The 24,651-nt window shown below is 35.2% G+C and overlaps 1 protein-coding gene across 1 annotated transcript in view; it reads left to right on the forward strand.

The window, feature by feature from the left end:
- Positions 1-24,651, forward strand: part of LOC126826029 (neuronal calcium sensor 1) — a 77,325-nt gene that overhangs the window by 20,615 nt on the left and 32,059 nt on the right. Inside the window, exon 3 of the mRNA XM_050555543.2 lies at positions 1,786-1,834. Within this exon, the coding sequence (XP_050411500.1) occupies positions 1,786-1,834 (49 nt within the window). The remainder of the gene's footprint in view (positions 1-1,785; positions 1,835-24,651) is intronic.

Consider the following 24,651-nt stretch of genomic DNA (forward strand, 5'->3'; position numbering starts at 1 on the left):
AACATTATGCAAGAGCTAAATCTGCCAATTGCAGGTCTTTGTTTAGGCCTGAAATGTTATCTAAATTATTAATTAGACATTAATTAACTTATCATGACCATAATCAACTGTCGATGGCATCACTAGCTGGCGATATTTACTGGATTAGAACCCGGTCTGCTGCTTCTGATTAAATCAAAAAATGGATAATCGAGACTATGTTTTTTATCGTACTGACTTTAGTAATGATGATCGAGACTAGGCCCAAAATTCAATCACTGAATACTTGGTTCAGTGTGGATCAATTTGACTGAAATTTTCAGCAAATTCCCTTTACATTATCTAGTTTTTAACTATTATTGTGAGAACTACCAGCTCTTTATTTAATCTCCCATAATGTATCTTTAAGATATCTTAATCTGACATAAAACTTTACATTTTCACAAGGGCGTGGATTTGTCATAACTTTTGAGGGGGACGGACGAACCCTGGAACCTTTCATTACCAAACCAAAATAATAATTACGAACAGTTGACCAGTGTTATTTCGATGAAAGTTGTAACTAGGGGTAATATGATGATGATATGGTAAAATTGACTACCTACAATTAAGGAGGAAGATATCGTGAAGATGAATTACTGTGGCTAGACCCAAGCAGTGGTTAGATAGCCTTCAGAACGGGACATTCATGTGGATATAAACCTGAAAATCCGTCCTGGCGATCAAAATCATGGGGGTGACAGAGACCTATTCGCCCCCCCCCCTTCCGATTCTAAGAGGGGGACCCTTCCCCCCATCCCCCCCCTAAATCCACGCCCATGCATTTTCATGTTTCATATGATTTTGTGAGAGTTGGACGGCCGAATGGTTGGCATGTGAGCGGTGTATCATAAGGTCTGTCATTAAGCCAACTGGCGTGGTTTTGATTCCCCGTTTGTACTAAACAAGGAGTAGTGTCTGTCTAAAATCGTGGGTTTTCTCCGGGTTCTCCGGTTAGTCCCGAAATGACCTAGTTTGTGATGAATGGACGTTAAACCCCATTTCTCTCTCTCTCTCATATGATTTTGCCCATTTTCTCCAATGCACTAAATTGGTACAGTAGTTGCTGCAAAAAATGTGTTTTTCTTCCCTCGCCATTATGATGCATTGTTTGTCTGTGTAATGCTAACACAGTTACATGGGACAACAATCACTGCTTGTTGACCGTTTGTAATGATATCAATATTGGCATACCTATGAGTGAAAAATCCAATGTAATTGAGTTTTACCATTGTATCCTTTATATCTTGCAACAAATTTGCATAGCAATGAAATTAAACTCTGCAAAGTAAGATATGGTCATTAGTTTATTAACAAATTTAAAAAGTTGATTTGTATTCAGAAATTGCAACATTGGCGCCACCAAAATTTCATGAGTTATTTCTATTAAATTACAGATTTAAAGCCTTAAGCATTATTCTGATCAGGAGCAGTCCATTTTTTCATCCCCATTTTCTTTTTAATGTCAACATAAGTTAGAATAACATCTAAACAGCTGCTACCAAATATAACTGTACTGGTAGATTGTCTGTATTTCTTCCACAGATGGTTACATCTAATTTATTCAACTATTTCACATGTCAAGATAGATATTTTACTGCCAAATGAGGAAACTTTTTTACATAATTTTTAATAACAAATGCTGTTGATAAATTTCAGATGACAAGCCACATATTTTATTCTCTAATAAGGAGATTTTTCATACAGTTTTTAATAAAAAAAAAAGTGCTGATGATAAATATATTTTGCAATAATTTCCTTTGACAGGTATAAAGGTTTTATGAAAGATTGCCCAGATGGGAAATTAACATTAATAGTAAGTAATTTTCTTTCATATTTTGATAATGGACCTTTGTGGCGTGGAGGGGTTTGGTAATGCCACTGTAGGACATAGAAAATCTACTCCATGTCATGTACAAGTGAGGAATCGAAACCATGCCACTTGACTCAATAATAGACCTTTTGATTCAACATTAACCATTCGGCCATCAAACCCCACCTTCCACTTTAAGCCACTGTCACATCTTGCGGTAATGTACGTAGTTGTCTGTTGTGGGGGATGACAGTAATTGACAATAGTAGACTGTAGTTGACCTTAGTTACACATGGTAAACCGTAGTTCAAAATAGTTATAAACATAGTTTGAACTTCAAGAAATCCATGATTTGACCGTGGTTAGCCCCAAAATGTTCAACATCTTCAAAATATGTCTATGGTGGGTAGGTCTTTTAAAGGGACAACAAGCCAAATTGTTGGCATAGATATATCAAAAGTCTAAATGGAAATGCATTTTTAAGACACATAACCGACTCTCCAATTTTGAAGATCCTTATCACTTTCTGCTGATATGTCCCTTATATTCAGATGCACGAAATACAACCATAAAAACATTACCAACAGAATACACCAACACAAAATTTCTATTGTATGGCTCTACGGATATTTCAGTTGAACAAAATAAATTAATATTTACTTAGGTGCAAAACTTTTTAGAATTAAGTAATAGATTTTAAGTACTGAAATCGTCATTTATCATTACCATCACTAGATTCTGTTTACATATTTGTACACTTTCAGGCCTTAAACCAAAACTAGTCATTATGTATATCAAATAAACTTTTTATTTGAAAAAAAAAAAATATTATTGTATACTTTCAGAATTTTAATAATTAAACATACATTATGCAAGAGATAAATCTGCCTATTGCAAGTCTTTATTTAGGCTTCAGATGTTATAGAAATTATAAATTAGACCTTTATTTACACGACAAACTTAAAATCAACTCTGTAGATGCACGGATGGCTTGGATTCCGTTTGGATTTAAACAGCCTCGTCCATTTCAAATTAAATCAATAAATGGCGGACCAAGCTAACGTTTACTATTACTCGCTGATGTCACAACCGGAAACTGGTAATGAAAAGCCTGCCAAGCGAGACTACCATAGCCATTGAGCATGTTACTTGATATTTGGGTGGAGTTATCGTTTGTCAATCAAATGATCGCCAATTCTTATAGACAGTGAAGACAGAATTGATGCCTATTCATAGGCGTACAGGGAAATTTTTGACTGGGGGGGGGGGGGGCGGTGGTGGTTGGTGCCCCAAAAATGTAGTTAGGTTCTTAGTATGTTACATAATAATAATAATAATATCTCTTTTGCGATGAATAAGTTCTTAATTTCTAAATCATCAATAAAAGAGAACTAAATTTTATTTACTTGTAATATACACAACTAAAAACAGTTGTTTATGTAGCTGTAACTCGTGGCTTACTGTACTCCAAACAATAGAGGGTTCGAGTCTTAAGATTTCTATTTAATTGCCTAACTATAGACACTATAGTGCCTATTTCTAGTCCAAACTTCTAACAGTGACAATTCCGTTCAGAACAAAGTAATTTGACTGAAATTTTCAACATTTTCTTTTTTTTATCATCTATTTTTGAATTATTATAGCAAGAATGGCCAACTCTTTATAAAACTCTTAAATAATGTATCTTTAATAACACAATATGAATAGTTTCGACTATATACATGTATTTAAGTAAACTAATTGTAATTATATTGTTTTGTTGAAGGGAGAGGGGTGATATAGGCCTAGCCTGTTCCCCAATCCTATTCTTATTGAATAAAATATAGTTTTAAAAAAAAAAAATATCAAAGGTCTAAAATATGTACCGGTACTTTTATAATGTAAAGACAGTTGTTATTATGTATAATTCAGCATGCCCATGTATAAAAAAAATGACCAATAGCAAAGTATTTACTGACTTGTACAAAAGCAAGATTCATTTCTTCAAGACACATAAAAATGGCAGAGAGAATCAATAGAAACAAGTATAAACTTTATCCGACCATAAATTTGAATTGATTGCTTTGAATAATTTGGGACTAATACTTTAGCTATTTTTTGTGACTGATAATGCCATTATTCAATTTGAGGTTCAATGTCTTAACGGAACAAAATGAAGTGTAAATAACTCTTTATTGAATCTTTATTTATGTATATAGGAGCTTTAATTATGATGACAGTAACATGATGCCATTATTCAATTTGAGGTCCAATGTCTCATGCATATTAACAGAACTTTAAATGAAGTGTAAATAACATGCAGCATAAGATCATGAATCTGTTTTGGATTTTAAATTATTACTTCTCCTACCCACAATTCTGGCATTGAAATATAAAATTCAGACAATCTAATTAAATTATAATGTTGATGCACTTGCTCTCAGTCTAAAAAAATAGATGTATATCTAAATTAAATTACAAAATGAAATAATTAGGTTATTTCTACTACTGTAAATTGAGTATATTTAGCATGCCATTGATTCGTTTTGGTTAAAGTGATATTGCAAGTATTGCAACCAAGTTTTAACCCTTTAATACTACTATATTCCACAGCAATATGTGAGGGATACTTTTTTATACGCCCACATTTTCATGTGGACGTATATTGTCGTCGCCCCTGTCTGTTCGTCCGTCCATAATTGTTTATGAACAGTCTACAGGTCACAATTTTTATACGATTTCAATGCAACTTGAAATATAGGTTTATCACCTTAAGATCTCGGTTCCTTTTGATATTGGCATGTATCGGACTGTAACTTCATGGATTATGGCCCCCGATTGTACGAAAAATCATATTTTTAGCTTGTGAACACTGTAGAGGTCACAATTTTTATCCGATTTGGTTTAAACTTGAAATGTATGCTTATAACCCAAAGATCTCGGTTTCTTTCGATATTTGTGCATATCGGAGCGTAACTTCCTGAATTATGGCCCCTGATTGTACGAAAAATCACGTTCTTAGCTTGTGGGCCCTATAGAGGTCATAATTTTTATCTGATTTAAAAAAACGTATTATTATATCACCGTTACACCCTAAGGACGAATGAGTTCGAATTTCGTGAAAATCAGCCCAAAACTGACCGACAAAATGGCCTCCCTTCGTTCTCAAATAGCGTAAAAATATGGTATATCAAGGTTGTGGACCCTATAGAGGTCACAATTTTTATCCGATTTTGTTGAAATTTGAAATATAAGTTTATAACTCAAAGATATCGGACCGTAACTTCCTGATTTATGGCCCTTGATTGTACGAAAAATCGCGTTTTTAGCTTGTTGACCCTATAGAGGTCATAATTTTTATCTGATTTGACAAAAACTTATTATTATATCACCGTTACACCCGAAGGATGGCTTGAGTTCGATTTTCGTGAAAATCGGCCCAAAACTGACAGACAAAATGACCACCCCTCGTTCTCAAATAGCGTAAAAATATGGTATACCAAGGTTGTGGACCCTATAGAGGTCACAATTTTTATCCGATTTTGTTGAAACTTGAAATGTAAGTTTATAACCCAAAGATCTCGGTTCCTTTTGATATTTGCGCATATCGAATTGTAATTTCCTGAATTATGGCCCTTGATTGTAGGAAAAATCACTTTCGTTTTAGATTGTTCTCTATCCATCTCTCGAAAATGTGGGCGTATCCTGCCTGGCAGCCGCTGTTTTTTTTACAGAATCAAAATCGATACTCGCATGCCTGTCTTTTATTGCCTGTCATATAGCTTATTGCAAATTATACTGAGCGCCATGGAAAACGCATCACTTAGTTTTTCGTATAACAAAATGATCCTGTAAACATATCTTATTTATTTTGCTTCTTATTGTGAACAATATTCAAATGGGAACACATCCATAACAACACATTTGTACACTTATGGATGTTTAATCTGTAATCAAGGGTACAAAGTCAGAGGGGTCAAAACCAAAAGTACGAAACAGATGTCAGTAGCGCGTGTGTCCTCCACGGGCTCTTACGCACACTGTGCAGCGACGTCGCATGGAATTTACCAATGTTTGAAGGAAGGCCTGGGGCAAATTGTTCCATTCTTGGAGAAGAGCAGCTTCTAAAGCAGCAATGGTGTGCATCTGTGGTCTCCGATACAGACGGCGTCCAATCTCATACCAGACATGTTCTATCGGTGCCATGTCCGGAGACATGGCTGGCCAGTCCTAGACATTGATGTTGTTAGCAGCCAGGTAGTCCATACTAAAACGGGCGGTATGCGGACGTGCATTATCCTGTTGGAAGTGCTGAAGTTGTGGGTGTGCTCGAAACATCGGAACAACAATTGGTTGCAAGACATCATCACGGTAGGCTACAGCATTAACGTGACCCCTGCAAATGTGTAGGGCGGTCCGGTGATGAAATGTGAAGCCTCCCCACACCATACACTTCCCCCACCCCATCGATTCGTTTCGAAGATGCAGCAGTCTGCAAGACGTTCCCCAAGACATCTCCACACACGTTGACGGCCATCAGCGTGATAAAGATTAAAGCGACTCTCATCACTGAAGAGCACACTTTGCCAGTCTACTCTTCTCCATGTCTGGTGTCCTTGAGCCCATATCAAATGCCGCTGACGGTGATGATCTCTGAGGATAGCTCCAACATAAGGTCGTTGGCACGGAGTCCTACTTCTCTTAGACGACATCTTACGGTGTTGGCACTTACTGGTCCTTGTCTTCCGACGACTGCTGCACCTGTTCGAGTCGCTGGGCGGAATCTCTCACGCAGATGAGTGACCCGGATGTAGCGGTCTTGAGCCTGGGTTGTAACGCGTTGTGGACCAGGACGTTGACGGTCACGTGTTGATCCAGTAACTCGAACACGTTCCACCAACCTTACAATAGTGGACTGATGACAATTGAAGTGTCAGGCAATAGCACGTGTAGACATGCCAACCCTGGACATTCCCATGACTTCATTCCGTTGATTTTTGGTAAGCCTCGGCATCTTTAGCTCGATTCCTTCACACATCCAACAAAAAATTACGACAGATTGACGTTTCACAGTTCATGTACTGCACATTAAGTTGAAAACATGCTTTTAAAGGGCTCACACACAATACTGCACGTGAATATTGGGGTTTTCATGTGCATCTCGTGCAATTTTTTTTTTTGCACAAGGGCCGATATTTTTTGCGTTTGGGAGCATTGTGTGAAACAATAGTTCATAGTATTGCATAATATTATACATACAAAACCACCTAGTAATAAAATATTTGGGAAAAAAAAGTGATGCGTTTTCCATGGCGCTCAGTATATTTAAAAGAATCAACAGTTTTTCCATATTGCTATATAATTTTGGAAGGCAATAAAAAGTCTTACTTTCTATAATTTGGGAAGACTGGTGATATTTGGTATCCATTTAAACAGTTTCAGAAATGAAAACAATATTGTGTTTGCAATTTTAAAAAGTGTGATTAGTATAAGATAAAAACATTGCCCATACACATTCAGATACGTAAAAACAATGTTTTTATTTCACATTTACCAAGTCAATGGAAATAAATGTTTTCCTGTTGGACATGAAAATCTCATATTATAATTACGTCGTCCTAATGGAAATGACATAGAATTTAATATAATAGATTTTCTATTAAATAAAATCTGTAATACCATTTTTTATATGGAAATGTGGTCGTATATTGCCGTCGCCCCCGTCCGTCGTCCACAATTTCTTGTGAACACTCTACAGACTACATTTATCATCTGATTGTTTTGAAATTGATATATGTTGTTTGCATTATTGAAATGAAGAAGCCTATTTAATTTCAATAACTTCTGTTAATTTCTTCTGGAGTTATGGCTCTTGTTTCACTTTTTTGCATCTTGTGAACGCTCTGACAAAAGTTATCAACCGATCTGTATGAAATTTATATGCCTCATTTGAATTTGTTGAATCTTGTGAACGCTCTAATGACAACAGTTATCATCCGATCTGTTTGAAATTTATTTGCATCATTTAAATTAGTGAAACGAAGAAGCCTATTGAATTTCTGTTAATTACGTCGTGAGTTATGGCCCTTTTTTAGCTTTGTTGTACCTTGTGAATGCTCCAACGACAAAAGTTATTATCCGATCTGTATGAAATTTATATGTATCGTTTAAATTAGTAAAACGAACAAGCCTATTGAGTTTCAGCAAATTACCGTTAATTACATCTAGAGTCATGGCACATATTGATGAAGTAATGTATCGATACAACCATAATTCTGTTTATTTTTTTATTTAAAAGCCTTCGAATGTTTGATATTTGTTATATTTTCAATATAAGCCAGTAAAATCTGTGTGTCTAACCGTGTTAAATTAACAACCTTTTTTTGCATGCCATATTAGCTGATATTCGACTACGATATCAGTGCCGTGGAATCGCACGATAAATAAACCTATTTCAAAGAAGCTATGGATGTGCTGACTGTACATGCATGGAAAGTCTGACTTTTTAAAATTCGCGGAGGGTGGCGGTTTAAAATAATCACGGAGGTCGGCGGTTTACTCAAATTCGCGGAGGAAATTTTAAAAGTGGCCAGAGCGGATTGATTAACTAAAGTCAGTGATTTTTCATTTCCGCACAGGTCGAACTTCGGGGAAATTTAGTACTTCCGTTTTGCTAGTACTGTACGTAGGTACCGAAACTCATGTTGCTAAACGAATTAACAGTCAGTTTAAGTTGGAAATTGTAATTTACTCCGAAACGAGCAGGTTGATGACTTGGTTGAGTGCCCATCACTCCCATGTGGGGGCAGCACAACCCCCCCCCCCCATTTTCTGAAAATCCTGGATCCGCCCCAGGCATCAGGTCACACGTCAGCTTTGTATTGTAGGCTTGGTATCCGATCCACTGTGTCCTTGCAGCTTGAAAGGTTTGTGTTTGATGTAATTTTCAGCAATACATTTCAACAAAGGGTAATTCACAAACAGTGAAATGATGTATTAAAGTAACCTGAAACTTGTTATTTAAAATGTATGTTCTTACTTGATAGACCAGCGTAGATTACCCTGTCTTGGGGGCCCCTTGATATGCAGGGCCCTATTAAGAGCAGTTTGTCCAGCTGTCTTAAACTGGCCCTGTTTACAAGGTAAATTGAGGTTAATAATGAAAGTGTATAGGGCTACATTCGTTCATTCCTTGAAAACTTTTGAATTAGAACAAAAAATAGAGAATGTTATGAAGTGTACATTTATCAAATAAATGTTTTTATAAATTTCTATCACTGACAACTAAATATTATTATTTCTGTAGTTATGGTGGAGTGATCTTTTGTGAAGCCCATCAAGAAGAAATTATTTTGAGTTTTTCATCGTGGTAATTAAGGATTGATTTATCAGTAAGAGAAATATAATAGCTATATGATAGAGCTTATTATATGAATAGTTGACTACATAGTTACATGATTAATGAATGAATGATAGTTTGGTGTTAAGGCAATTTATTATTGTTGTTTATCATTGATTGTAATCTTTCCTTAATTAACACAAAAATAATTTGGAGGTAGTTACTGATTTATTATTGTAATAGATTATTGACATTTAGGAATTCTAAAACGTCTTAACTTAGAGATTTCAATAGAAGTGTATTTAATACATGTGCGTGCGGTATCATAATGTCTGTCATTGAGTCAACTGGCGTGGTTTTGATTCCCTGGTTGTACGTGACAAGGAGTAGGGTCGCCTGTCCAACCTCGTGGGTTTTCTCCAGGTCCTCTGGTTTCCTCCCACTGCTAAAGACTCCTACGCGCAAGCGAATTATGGAAATAAAATTGAACCACATGTTAGTCCCGAAATGACCAGTTTGTGTCGAGTGGATGTTAAACCCCATTTCTCTCTCTCTCTCTCTCTCTCTCTCTCTGTTGGCAAAATCAAAATGATGTAATATAAAGGAAATAAGTCATAACTTAGACTTTAATGAATTACAATTTGAAATTACCTGTATATTATTGTTTTTAAAGGTCAATAGTGTACGCAGTTCTCAAATAATTGAATGCTGATTTAAGCGGTGGTTGTATTTAAAATCTAAAGAGTGGACTGCTTGCAATATTTGATGTCAATATATAAATTTAGCCCATAAATTTCCTGTTTGTATAAAAGTATGCATATACATTGAAACACACTCATTTCAATTAATTAATAGCAGAGGGCTTTATTAGCTGTTGAATAAATTTATTATAAATTAAAATTGAACAGATTTACATTTAAGGTAAACTTACTTATACTGTAATCATTCTGAAGATCAAATTTTCTAGTTGCCAGATCTATTCTAGGTTATTGTAGCTGGCAAACTGTCGGGGGACTAAAAACCTACGATGTGTTTGTAGTGATTTGTTACGTTCTGTTTATTACTGAATTTAACAGGATGGGCTTCAGTTAGGTGCAAGAATTAGTATATTGCGTTTTCTTTCAGGTAGAAATTGGTCAATAGAGAATTAACCATGGTGTGGTATTAATATTACATTGTTCCTTGTTTATTTACACATTGGTCCATGTTTATTCTCGCATAAGTCCTTTTATTAGTTTCACATATGTATATGTATGTAACTCTGAGGTCATATCTTGTATTGACAAGGATAATTGTTTTAACTCTTAAACAATAACCTTGTTTTAACTCATAAAAAAATTGGCCTTTTTTTAAGTCAATAATTTGTCTTTGTTTTAGTTTAATATTTGTCCTTGTTTTAAAGTAGCTAAGTCTAACTCAATTTCATCCACAGTCTTTGGCGTTGAAAACACAAATTATTTGTCAATTTAAATCAACATTGATGTTGTGATCTTACCGGGAAAAGATGGACTTCTGATATCCAATATTTAAGACAAAATAAACATTAATTGGTATGTGAATTGTGTACCAGAATGCATGTCAGCACCACTTGTAACAAGGGACTCGAAGAACAAGGCTAGACATATTCCACAAGTCATGTCAAATGGTGATGCCATATTCTTATCTGAAGAGCATGTGCAATAAATACTACCGGTGTAGATTGGAATAACCAGATGCTAGGGCTTGCCATTCGATTGAGACTTACTGCATATTTTGCCGAACATAACTGATAGAAATTAGAGTAAAAATGGGAACGATTGAATGCAAATCCCTACATTCATATTACATTATTATATGTGTTGCGACCCATTTGTGTCAATTTCTAGGTACCAAATAATAGAAATTTCGCTCCTTTAAGTCTTACCTTGTAAGTCTTACCTACGGACAGTTTTAAAAATTAGAAGTAACTATACCTTTTTCTGGTTACATCATAACATAGTAACAATTTATAAACAAGCGAGACACCAATTTACTGGTTGAATACAATTCTTGATAAGATTATTTACTTTATACCTCATTTCTATGGGTAGCAAAAAGATTCAAATTGATTCCGCAGCTGAAAGGCATGTTGCATCTGCCAAATGTTATCATTCTGACACCTTTCTATTAAACAATATATGTTGGCTACAGCTTTATACAAGATGAATGTTACACAGATGCCATTTGTTTTACTCAAATCATGACAGTATTCAGAATTGTTTTTAGATTAATTCATCCCCTGCTAGGGTGCCCCGAGCTAAAAAAAATCTCGAAAACTATTTACAGTTATGACACTATATCTATATAAACAACAACCCATGGTAATCCTTTATTATAAACTGCCAAGAAACTATACCTGCGTGCTATATTTCACAAGATAATCCATTCGACTGTACATTAAAATACACTGCTTTTATGTACTACCGGTGGAGATATTTATTTTGAGGTTTCAATGTTAACAAAGTTATGTTTTCTTGGTCATTTAAAATTATAGATTTCTTTTCCGAAATGAATGAACCACCACTACCATTCGGGACTATTCGTTTAAATCGTAATTTGCTATCTGAGGAAATCTGCTTCATGATTCGATAGAATTTCAGATCTCAGAGCATGCGCAACACAGCTCAGTTTTTGGATCGGTCATTCCTGTGTACTTAATGTGTGCAGTCCAATTTAAATGTATTTACGTTTTTGTAGATATATTAGAACAATCTATTTATATTTTCTGTATACCCATAGACACATAGGTCTATTTATATTGGAATTTATATGTTAATCTGCCTTTGTAAATTTATATTTGATGTCCCATTTAAGAAATAATGTTCGGAAGTATGTTTATTAAAGAAACGTTTCATGGAATAATTATAGTATTAAATAAATAATGACAAAGATAAATAGGTTAAAAATTAGGTAATCAGCGCAGGTGTATTCACTTTATCAAACAAAGCATAACTCAAATCTTACCCAAAAACACGATCTGTTACGACATTTCACAAATTGATTGATAATAAATAATACATAGTCATTATTTACCAAACACAGATATGTAATTTAGAACTAATCTGTAATAAACATATATTCTCAATTGTTCCCCTTGGGACATACTTAGAGTATGTCAAAGGCAACTTTTCAAACACGATATCAAAGTAGATCTACAGTAGTAGGCGTATTTTGTAAAATAAATTGCTACCCGAAAATTAACCGATTGGTTTAAAGAAAACAGTTATTTAAAAATAATGATTTGTTAAAATACTCTGCGAAGTGTTGGAATGTCGGTCTGCTGGGACGTCTGGATTGATAATAAAATTAGAAACGGAGAATGAAGAAATTGAATGTTTTTATAATCCTAAAAAGGGGCATTGAAAGTTTGGTAGGATCAACCAGGTCAATTAATTTTTGTAAATTTTCTTTTAAAACTGGAATCGAGTGATCCTTACCGGCGACAGAAAAATAAAATATAGACTTATTGAAAAGTTGCTGATTTAAAACATACCTATGAAACAGGAGCTGTGCCTTCAGTGCCTCTTTCATTTCCCTATCTGTTAGTTGTTAAAGCCCATTTTCCATACCCTCTTTACTTTTCCAAAGACCCACCCCGACAATTTCTGTTTTTAGGCGCACTTTTTTTCCTAATCCCCCGTTTCCCCTTTTCTATTAATTCATTCTTTTTCGCAAAAAGAACCACTAGCTTTTTTCTTTCGATTTCTTCCCGTGTTTGCCTAAATTTAGAAAGTTGATTTTTAGTTATCGTTTTAGCATCCATTAAGACCAAATTACGTTTATCAAGTGAAAGATTTTTTAGCCATTCATCAGATTTATTCATTACATAAAATGAGTGCTTCGTTGCCAAAAATATTAGACGAGGGTGCGATCGAGATGACTGAACATGGTTTCTGGTAATTTGTTGTGAGGCATGGCAGAACTCGAACACGAAAGATTAAAGTCATCCCGATACTCAAGTAAACTTTTTGCAATGTACTTTCTGACCAAATTATGGCATTCTGAAGTGTATCTTTGATTTTCGACATCATACAAAATTACTTCTTCCCCACGAGGTTGGGACTTACAACCAGTTTTTTTATTTGTCAAAACTTTATTATTATTAGCCTTCGCACGAATTAATTCTTTTGAGGTCTTCCTTAGTCGATTTTTTAAACGCAAAATTGTTTATGTATACCTATTGAACCTTCTTAATAAATTCTTATTTTTCCTATTTAAATTGGTCAAAGTCACAGCATCAACAGATGTCTGCGTCCCTCTATTTATTAAATGTATCGTGCTGGTATCTGCCAATGGTGTCTTGTCCACTATCTCCACTATCCCGGGGAAAAAGAGGCTGTCGAGATAATCGTCATATAATTTTAAAGATTTATTACAATTTTTTATATGTTTACCCAGCTTTCTAGTCTTTGTCTTCAGTCTGACCAGCCTACTTCGAATACCGTTGTCATCAAACGTCATGCTGTCATCATGTAAGTCAGTAATTATAGACTGGTGCTCTGTATTAGTTGGAAATTTATTAATGATGGCTAGTACCAGCCTATTTTTAATTTTTGCAAAGGGAAGTTTAATTATTGTACCAAGATCATAGTGATCGCCCAAACCAATGCTGGATAGTAATTCATCTTTGGACGTCATGCCTGCTAATTGAATCGATTGACAACAAATTAAAAAGAGTCCGTCGGTCAAAACCTGAACAAAATAAAAAGAATTGTTTACCCTGAACCCTAAAAGCCAATAGTCTGGAACAGTAAATCTGGTCAATCGAGGCTACCCTTCGTTTCGATTAATTCCTGGTAGCAAATTTAAAATACAAAACAATTTGTTAAATTTCGGAACTTGGCAAAACTCGTCTTGGGCAATTTAACGACTATTTCACGAACCTTGCAAAATTAAAAGAAAAATACCGGTTGTACTCTTTTCTTGCCCAACACACCTTATTGGGAGATGTGAAATCGCCAAAACTAAATGACAGCACTCTGTAAATAAATACCGAATTAAAAAATAAAAACGACAATAATTTTTAGAATTTTTAACGTAGTTAGCGATCCAATAATATCTAAAGACAAAAGCGTAATGAGAATATTTTTAACATGTCTTTATTTATCATTTGATGTTGTGACAATACCATGTGCATGGCCTATATAGTGAATATTTTCTCCGAGCACGTGCTCCAAGTGTGCCCAAGCCTGTTTCGTCATCATTGAGAAATTTGTCTTTGCACAGTCAACACCTCTCCAGGTAAGACCAAATTTCTTAGAGTTGCTTGGGGCACCCTACCCCTGCTATATCAAAATTGAGTTTTATTAGTATAAAGTAATGTTTCAGAAACTGCACATTGCTCATCTAGCATGAAGACTGAAGAGTGACATTTTTTCACCCTTCACATAGAAGGGTGGGGGGCTGAATGGTTTAATGCATGCACTTTAAACTGGTTTAACTTCACTGAATGAATGCAAAGGTGGGGCAAATATACTAATTTATAAAACCCAACTTTACCTCTTTCTTAAAAGCTGTCTTATCATGGCCATCTGAATTGGTTGGCTTAAAATCGCTTGATTTACATTGAATATATCTCATCAGCAAGGAAAAAATGGGTTGTTTTGATAGGATTTACACACTTTGGTGCACACAAAAAATATGTACCTGGAGACATATTTATAAAGAAAGAGGTATATAAGATTAAACTAGGTAATTGAAATGTTTGTAGAATAAACTTGATAAGTTTTTGTAGTTTTAATCAAATTATATACATGTACTATTCTATTACAGATACTTTTTTTATGTTCTCCTCTTGATATTTCAATGATAACACAGTTATGAAATATGGTTTCTAATATCAGTAGCAGAGCTATAGCTTTTGTAATATCACCATCTTTTCTTCAATTTACATGACATATCACCTTTATTTTTTTCCGTAAAAAAGAGTGAATAAAGCCAGAGAATTCTGCAAGGTGGATGTGTGTCACGGTAACTGTGAAAATGTGTGATTGCGCTATGATTATTTACAGATTTCTTACAAACTTTTGTGATCCGAAGTGCAGATAAAGTCACTGATCTTGATTTGTGCTGCTATAGAGTTTAAGGTTAATTATAAAGACAATTATTATTTTGGACAATATAGTGCTGGTATAGAGTTAAACCTGTTACCACTGTTTGTCGTGTATTTTGTACACGATGAAGAGTCCATTTGCTGATTACACTATTTTGCCTATACCGTTTTTTTAGGACTTTGAATTTTGTCTAATGGTTTTGATTGTTCGTATATGTTTTTATCAATAATTCTATGATCAATTTTATGACCAACTTTGGTTGGCAAAGGGCATAATTTTGGTTCACTCATTTACTCTGCATTGTTTTATATAGAAATAACTTTTAAAGGGCACATATGATGGGTGAGAAAACTTTTCGGTACGTATAGCATATATCCACCTTACGGCAAGTTCACACCAATTTGATTAAAATTAATTCAGCTATTAACGTTTAAGCATCCGACACCCCAAAATGCTTTTCAATTTTTCATTTAAACCTTAATCCGGCTTTTAAAGGGCACATATGATGGGTGAGAAAACTTTTCGGTACGTATAGCATATATCCACCTTACGGCAAGTTCACACCAATTTGATTAAAATTAATTCAGCTATTAACGTTTAAGCATCCGACACCCCAAAATGCTTTTCAATTTCTCATTTAAACCTTAATCCGGCGGATTAGCTGGTGACGTCACAGGGACTACACATAGTATATACATTATCTATACAAAAATCACTGTCTGTACAATATAGCACTATCAATACACACCACCAGTTTACAAGTGTCTATTGACGGCCAGTGGCTGGCCTAATCATAATCTCTGAATTATCGTCTTGCATTGTTATAGATTAGACATTTATGATTGGAATATTTTAGAGTGAATTTAAAATGCTGAATCATGCCGTAGATCTGTTAAGCTGCCTTTGTTTAAATAGGCCAGTGGTAAATGAAGAAGATCCAAGCAATTAGCGCATTTACCGGTAATTTAGATAACCCTGTAATACTTGATATCCCAAACTATTCTCTATAAGTACAGAAATGGAGAGAGAGAAGTGGGGTTTAACGTCCACTCCTTGTCACGTACAACCAGGGATTCAAAACCCCACCAGTTGACTCAATGACAGACCTTATGATACAGCATGCACATGCTAACCATTCGGTCATCCACCCCCCTAAATACAAAAGGTGCCATTCACTTGTCGATATATTCAATATTAGCTAGGTATATATAATAATAACCATTTCTATATACAAAGAACAACTTTTATTGTAACTACATTTGAAAATCACAGTGAATATGGAATTTTCCAATGACTGTGCATAACAATAGATTGCCCTCATTTCTCAGCCAATCAAGGTGGCAAATTATTGCCATATACGGTTCCATGCATACTATGGGCGTAGTAACTAAGGTTAATTTTGGCTTGAAAATTGCCAGGGATTCCTGGACATGAATATCAAATACACCTGATTATAGGTGGAGTTCCTGATGCCGTTTGGTGAGTGATTAAACTGTCAATGTAATGGTAAAATACCTTTTTTATAAAGAAGTATATAACACATTATGACCTAATCTTATCACAAACGTTTATCCGTCAAATAATTTATATTCAGATTTCATATCAAGTCCAGTTAAATGTTCTCTAAACGCCAATCAACAAATAATAAGAGGCTACTTTATTAAAAAAACATCAGTGAACAAAGCTAATTGATTATTGGGTAAATAATAATTATAAACAACTGATCTGATGAGTAAAACTTAATTATTCTGTACTATTAACGTGTGTACGATTCAATGATTAGCTGTGTGAAGAAATGTTTGTAGAAAAGTTCCCCCATAACTTTTTTTTTTTTCGTTCGTTCATCACCTAGAGTGATGTCTTTGATCTGGCCGGCGTAAAAAAGATAGTTACCTAATCAGTGTTCATGCACTCATGATTAACATGGAGGTGTAAATTAATTTATGACCCCCTGTCTGTGCAACTTTAGTCGGATTGATAAATGACAGATATTAACGACACTACACTTGTCATATTATTATTAATACACAAAGATAGTTAGCTGCCTCTTCTCAATCTGTTATTCGATTTAGATGGTTACCAACAAAATTAATTAGGCCAAATTTATTTGTACTGTTAATTCTAACGTATATTGATATATTTTTTCGTATTTCATTTGTACAATCTATTTCAGAGAAATGAAGTCAAATCCACTTGAAGAAAGAAAGGTGCCATATGATGGCTACAGGAAAACGATATACCATTGGTTACATTGATAACGGATCGTCATTTAAAAATCATGTTTAAATCACGTTTGACTTTTATGATACATTTTGCTTGAACACATCTTTTTACTCCTGTACTCTTTTACTTGGGGAAATTAGAACCACAATACTCTTCTGTGGCAAATGTATATGGAATTGTTTGGACTGCACACGATGGTAGAGGGACTCAAAAATTCACTTTAAAACACAGTTTTAAAATCGCTGTCTTGAGAAGAGAGGGCGGGTTATCTTCTCAATTTGTCGAAATTATCGTTGCTCTAAATTAATATGATTATTACTTGAAACCTTTTCACCTCTTAAAAGCCCACATTTAATTATTTCTATTGGTTTCATAGATATTGTCAATAACAATTTCACACCATTCTTGTTGTTTTAATCGGAAGCCAATTATTGTTGGTTTACTGTCGGCTTATTCTCCTTGAAATGACACAGATATGACTACATCGACTTTCTTTGTTATGACATTATAAAACAAATTTTAAATTGGATCTTAAATTAAAATAAATTACAAAACAAATTATTCTGTAGTTATTCCATAGTCATTAAAATAAATTACAAAACAAATTACTCTGTAGTCATTTGTTTTATTTAATTAGGGGATTAAGGAATCAGTCTGCACCATTAACTTTCAAACTCACTTGCTCTGTGGCCAAGTACAATGAAAACGTTTACAAGCCCCAAAATTATTTTACTGTACCGACAGCAGTCAGATGGAAATGGTCAATTGAAATAAAAAAAGAACAAAACACATTTTTTATTAGATCATATATTTTGTTATTCATCAAGATAAAGTTTCAGGTTCTTGTATAGCTCCTGCTCCTCCATTTCATTTTCATCATTCTCATCATCCTCATCCCCATCATCCTCATCCTCATCATCATCACTGCTTCCTTGACAATAATTATCACCTTCAACTTCATAACCATTTGTTTCATACCTGCGCTTTGATTCTGCTACTACTTGAGCAACATCGTCACCGGATCCGCGTTTCCTATTATTCAGTGTCTTTCCGGGCTGTGTCCCTTCCACCCATCTTAACATCTCCCGACGACAAAGAGTGAAAGACAAACAACAACAGAAAAACGAAAGTCAAGGAAAACCATCAACAAAGGTCACATTTCCAAGGTCATATATGTCAAAGCGGGAGTAGACACGTATTAAATGGAATTGTCTCCCTTGGAGCAGAAACTGCGCTCCACCACGTTTGCTCGATCTTATACCGAACCCCAAACTTTAACAGTGTGAGCAACGGGGAAATGGATATTTTTAAAAATTTTTAGCGAAATTTTCGCGTGTCATCTTTGTCAATATACATTTGTATCTAATTCTATTGAAAAACAGTACTATACCGGCGGGCAAGTCCCAATGAAAGTTTTACTTGTCCGCCGTAAATTTTAATTGTCCCGGCCAATCGGACAAGTGCTAATGTCGCAGACTGAGGAATCAGTCAAGCGTTAATGAATACACACGTTGGCTGTATATAGGTAATTAAGGAATAAATATTCCGAATATAATTGGCAAAGTCGTTTTTACAGGAGGTCTCTTTTTGCGACTTTGAGTGAAGATAGCTGAATTAATTTTAATCAAATTGGTGTGAACTTGCCGTAAAGTGGATATAGTAACTATTAGCGATACGTACTGAAAAGTTTTTTCGCCCATCTTACGTGCCCTTTAATAAAAAAATTAAAACTTTTGGCAATGTTCAAGACCTGTAGACTGAATACTCTCCCACTGACAGATCAGTTCTAGTAGTTGTGGATAACGGTGAGAAAATTGGAAAAGTTACAAAATAAACCAATGGATGTCTGTTTTATAACAGGTGTATATACAAGTGTAATGGTGTCTGGTTGTTGTACTACAGGTGATGATGGTTGTCTCAAGTTAAACATTACACAATTACTAAACTCATGTCATATCTTATACATAGAACTCTATTTAAAAATAAAACAAGATGACTAGTCATCACCATAGAGAGCCCTTGCACTTGTTTGGAATGCATAAGGAAAAACAACTTCTTTAAATATCAATGGGACTAGTCAGAAGATTTATACTCTGATCACAGTAGCTCGGCAAGGCAGGGTCGCTCCTCCCTGTAAGGTTTGTGCAATAATGTTTGCCTACCTCAATCAGCTGCTGTATGTTAAACAATTATAAGCTATACATTAGAAAATAAAATACTATAATAGGTTGATGTTTGTACAAAGTTTCAAAAAGATTTCTTGAACGGATAATGAAATATGCTCGGGAAACGAAATCGGGACGGAAGGACAGTCGTCTGAAAATGAATAGGTTGATGAATGTAAATGTGTTATAAATGTATCTTGAAAAGTGTCTGAGATATGCGCTGGAATGATAATTATATACCAAAAACTAAGTCAAATGTGTAGTAAAAATTCAAAAATCATTCAACAGAGAAATTTGATTCCATGGAAACACAAAAATTATAAAATCCGAGAAATTTCTAATTACTAAAAGGAACTACTACTATCACAGGTTGATGTTTGTGCAAAGTTTCATGAAGATACCTTGAATAGTTTATGAGAAATGCTCCGGTGTGACAGTGTGCGATGGTTCCTGTTGTGTGATTTACCGTTTAGCGGATGCGCAGTTGTAGGAGTCAGCTCACACCGTTATCGACACGGTGTGCATTGACTCCCCGTGATAGGATTTCCCCTAAGATTTTCTTGCGGTCAAATAGGTTTCTAAACTATTATCTACCAATATTAATACAGTATTACTATATCAGTAGAGGGTGTCGAGTTGATACAGTTTGTTTATTTCGATAAAAAGTAGAAATACAAGTTGACTAAGGCGCAGAGCCTCGTTCAACATGGTGACTAGGCGGCGCCGGCGCCACGCACTGGCCAAACTGTGCCACCTACTGAGCCCAAAAGTTGAAGACTGGGCGGCAACATACATACGTTTTGAAAATCGCGGACAAGATTTTTCCCATATCCCAATACTATATCATGGTGCGTAAGTTTACAAAATCGTCTTTCTGTTTGTTTTATGGGTATATTTCTGTCTGAGGGTCAGCCGCAGCAGTGTTTTGATCTCGATTTTACAGGGTATTAATCAATCCATGGTTTAACAAGATGCCAAAACTAATAGTGTATCAAATCTCCGAAACTATTTTTTAAGTGCTCAGAAATTGAGTCAAAGGGAGTCAATTTTCAAAATTTTCTGGGGGAGGGCCACCCACCTGCGGTGTTCAAGCAGCTCGCACCTACGGTGCTCGCGGGTCCGGCTTAGCCCGATAATGCGCGCACGACAAAATCATTAGACAAGGCTCAGCTAAGTTGAAGGCGCGGAATCACCAATAAAGTGAGCCATAGCAATTAATAAGAAGGACAAATTAAAATAACAATGATACAGAGAATTCCCAATCATATAAAGGCCAATATTCAATGCACTAGGGGGTTGGATGGCTGAATGGTTAGCGTGCGCGCGCTGTATCATAAAGTCTGTCATTGAGTCGACTGGCGTGGTTTCGAATCCTCGGTTGTACGTGACAAGGAGTAGGGTCCAACCTCGTGGGTTTTCTCCGGGTCCTCCGGTTTCCTCCCACTGCTAAAGCCCCCTATGCGCAAGCGAATTATTGAAATAAAATTAAACCATGTTAGTTCCGAAATGACCTAGTTGTGTCGAGTGGACGTTAAACCCCATTTCTCTCTCTCTCTCAATGTACTAAAACAACGGCAAACAAATCACGGACGATAGAACTATCAATTTCAAGCCAATCAACTTAGATCCGTTTATCGTGTAACTACTGATCACTAAAACAACAGCTAATCACGATAACAAGTACGTTTATTCATGACAAAACTCTAATCATATACGTAATACTTTTTCCTGAACTGATCAGTGATCAGGAACCATCTCACACCGGAAGTAGATATAGTTTGGTTGTTAACGCTAACAGTTTATGACATATGCTCCAGAAACGAAATACTGATGGACAGAGCCCATTTCAATATTCCTCCCTAACTTTGTTCAGCGCGGGACTATACACTGATAATATATCTTTAATTGCTGTTTATTTACCTACACAGGGCATGGGTGGCTGAATGGTCTAACTTGGGGCACTTTAGATTGTAACATCTGTCATTGAGTCAAGTGGTGTGGTTTTTATTCCCAGCTTGTACGTGACAAGTATTATGGTTGCTTGTCCAACATCGTGTTTTTTCTCTGGGTTTCCGGTTTCCTCCCACTGCTAAAGACCCCTATGTACAAATGAATTATTGAAATAAAATTGAACAATATGTTAATCCAATATGTTATTTACTTAACGGTATTTACACAAATTATTTCAACATGCCTAGTTGCACATGCATATTGTTTAGTTTAATTATGGTGGTCGATTAATAAAGTTTGTTCAATGAGCATAATTATATTGAATAAATACAATTCACCAGAATTTGAGGGAAAGATAAAGGAAGGAGGACGACACCACACACAACAGAAAAATAACTGTGGACAGGAGAGCAGAAAACTGAGACCTCAGAGGAGACCTCACAAGGTTAGAAAGACAACCTTATTCTTTGTCAAATGTAATGAATGGATTGAATGGCTGACCCAGGGGCATATGAATGATTTTGGGAAGAATAATGATGAGATTAATACATTTCTTTATATAAAATCTATAATAAACATGCTATATTGTTACTGTCTACTACAGTAATAATATTTCACTATGCTACAATATTTAATATTTCCATGCCAGATTACAATTTTTACCCAGTGGTGTAGTCTTCTCATCTTGTCTTGTGGACTTGTCATTTGTTATCGGAATCAGTCTTTCTTGACTGCAACTTAATAACTGTACAGGAATAGACGCATACAGTTTGGTCAGGTAACACGTCACAAAATTAGCTTGACTCTATGAAGATGATATAAGTATAGAAATGACCATGTGTTTGGCATTTAGTGCCAATACTAATTGAATTAACAGGCTGTGTTTATTAATTATGTCATTTTCTAGGATAAAAGAATATTTACCTCTAGATATTCAACTGTCATTTATATTATCGCTATCTTGAGCAAAAGCCAAGTCTTGTTATGTACAAACCCATGGTATCAATCTGTGAAAGGCACTTAGCCAATAATGCGTTGGTGAACCCTTTGATATAAAACCCACCAATAAAAAATTATATAATCAATTTTCATGTCATGATGAAAACATCTGGATGGCTTTGATATTAATTATGAGGGAGATAATATTCAACTGGAGGCGTCAAAACTCTTATCAAACTACCTGTGGTCTGCAAATAAATGTAGGAAGTCTTTAGATGAAAGGTAAACATTATGTTCCCAGTCCCACCGTACATAAATTTTAGAAATAAATGGCATCACTGGCATCAGATCAGATCAAATCATACTGGTGTGCTGTGTGTAGGAAACAAAAGGGAATTATCAATTAAATTAACAGTTATATCATTCCAATGTTTAATTTACACGACATAGATTTTTCTGAAACTGATCAAAAATAAGTGTGGTTGTAATCTCGGTACATTTAGTTCCATTATGATATTTAGTGATATATTGCATGCAAATTTCATGTAGAATAGCGAACAAAACTCATTTTGGGAGAGGGAAACAGCAAGGAAAAGTGGAATCCTGTGGGAAAATTTTTAAACTACCTGCAAAGAAAAAATATTGGCAAATTAGGTATCAGTTTTGAAGGCTTCAGGTCGAATGGTTACTGTTTACAAGTAGATTAGGATATATCTTCCAACACTCATAACTTCACAAAAAATAAAGTAATTCATGTATATTCATTTTTCATCATTTAGTTTTTAACTATTATAACAAGAATGGCAAGCTCTTTATCAAAATCAAAATCTTTAAAAATTGTTTTTCTACCTATTTCTACCTACACTGGTCCAGTTTTCAGCATTCTTGGATTTTTTTTACATGCATGCTTTACAGCTTTGCATACCATCAAGACTACAAAGCCTTCTTTCCTTGTCATCCCTGGCAAGGAGTAGGGTCGCCTGTCCAACCTTGTGGGTTTTCTCCGGGTCCTCTGGTTTCCTCCCACTGCTAAAGACCCCTACGCGCAAGCGAATTATGTAAATAAAATTAAACCATATGTTAGTCCCGAAATGACCTAGTTTGTGTCGAGTGGACGTTAAACTCCATTTCTCTCTCTCTCTCTCCTTGTCATCCCCACTCGCAACTACCAGATCACACTTGAAGAATTCTATAAGGAAGTAGTAGCACATATTTCCTTGTTCAGTTCAAACAAGACTGGCAGTGGCGGATAGAAGGATATTTGGTTTGAGGATTTTCCTTTGAGAAAATTTAGCAAATCGGGAATTTCATCTCAATTTCACCAGCTACCGGTATATCACCCCAACAGTGCCGTATTAACCCATTGCAGGGACCCCAGACATGGTTCTTTGGGGCCCACCAACATCCCCTCCCCCCATGTACAATTTAATACAATAATGTTAAAAATGAAGTAATTAAAAATGGAGTGGCAAAGAAATTACGATCTTCTTGTCATAAATTGAACCATAATTTCTTTTTCTATATAGTGTAACGTATCCTTGGCGTCTCTTGTATCAGAAAGGGTGCGCTTGCCATGTTAATATTTAACACTAAAAGGAAATAAAGGCTGAATGGACCCCTGCTTTTTGGTGCGCCCCTGGGCTTCAGCCTAGTCAGCATTAAGGATAATATGACACTTCACCCCAACCAACAAAAAGCTCAAGTTCATATGTTTCATAGAGACGGAATACTAAATGAATATTTTATTCTGTTATTTAGGGCGGAGCAGGGATTATCATTGATATAGTTGAGAAGATCAGGAATCTTGTAAATAGGCCATGAAAATTCACAAGCAGCAGACTTGACAAGACTGTATTAAAATATAGGTGTATTTAATCCAAGACCCATTATCGTGCAGTAGAACTTTTTTAACTAATGAAAAATAATCTCTTTGTAGGGTATTTATAGACAATAGAAATATTGAGTATTTGAATATTGTTATAAATCACATTAAAAATCCTTATACTGGGATTTAGAATAATCATAGTTTAAATTGATTTAGAATAAAAGCCAAAATGAATTATTAGACACAAAAAAGAAAATACTTAATTTTAGGTGTGCGTTCAATGTGTGAAACAAATAATTGTCCCCCACCTTTTGAAGAAAGCAGGAGAC

This window comes from Patella vulgata, chromosome 1 (genome assembly GCF_932274485.2).
Source record: "Patella vulgata chromosome 1, xgPatVulg1.2, whole genome shotgun sequence".
Lineage (NCBI taxonomy): Eukaryota > Metazoa > Mollusca > Gastropoda > Patellidae > Patella > Patella vulgata.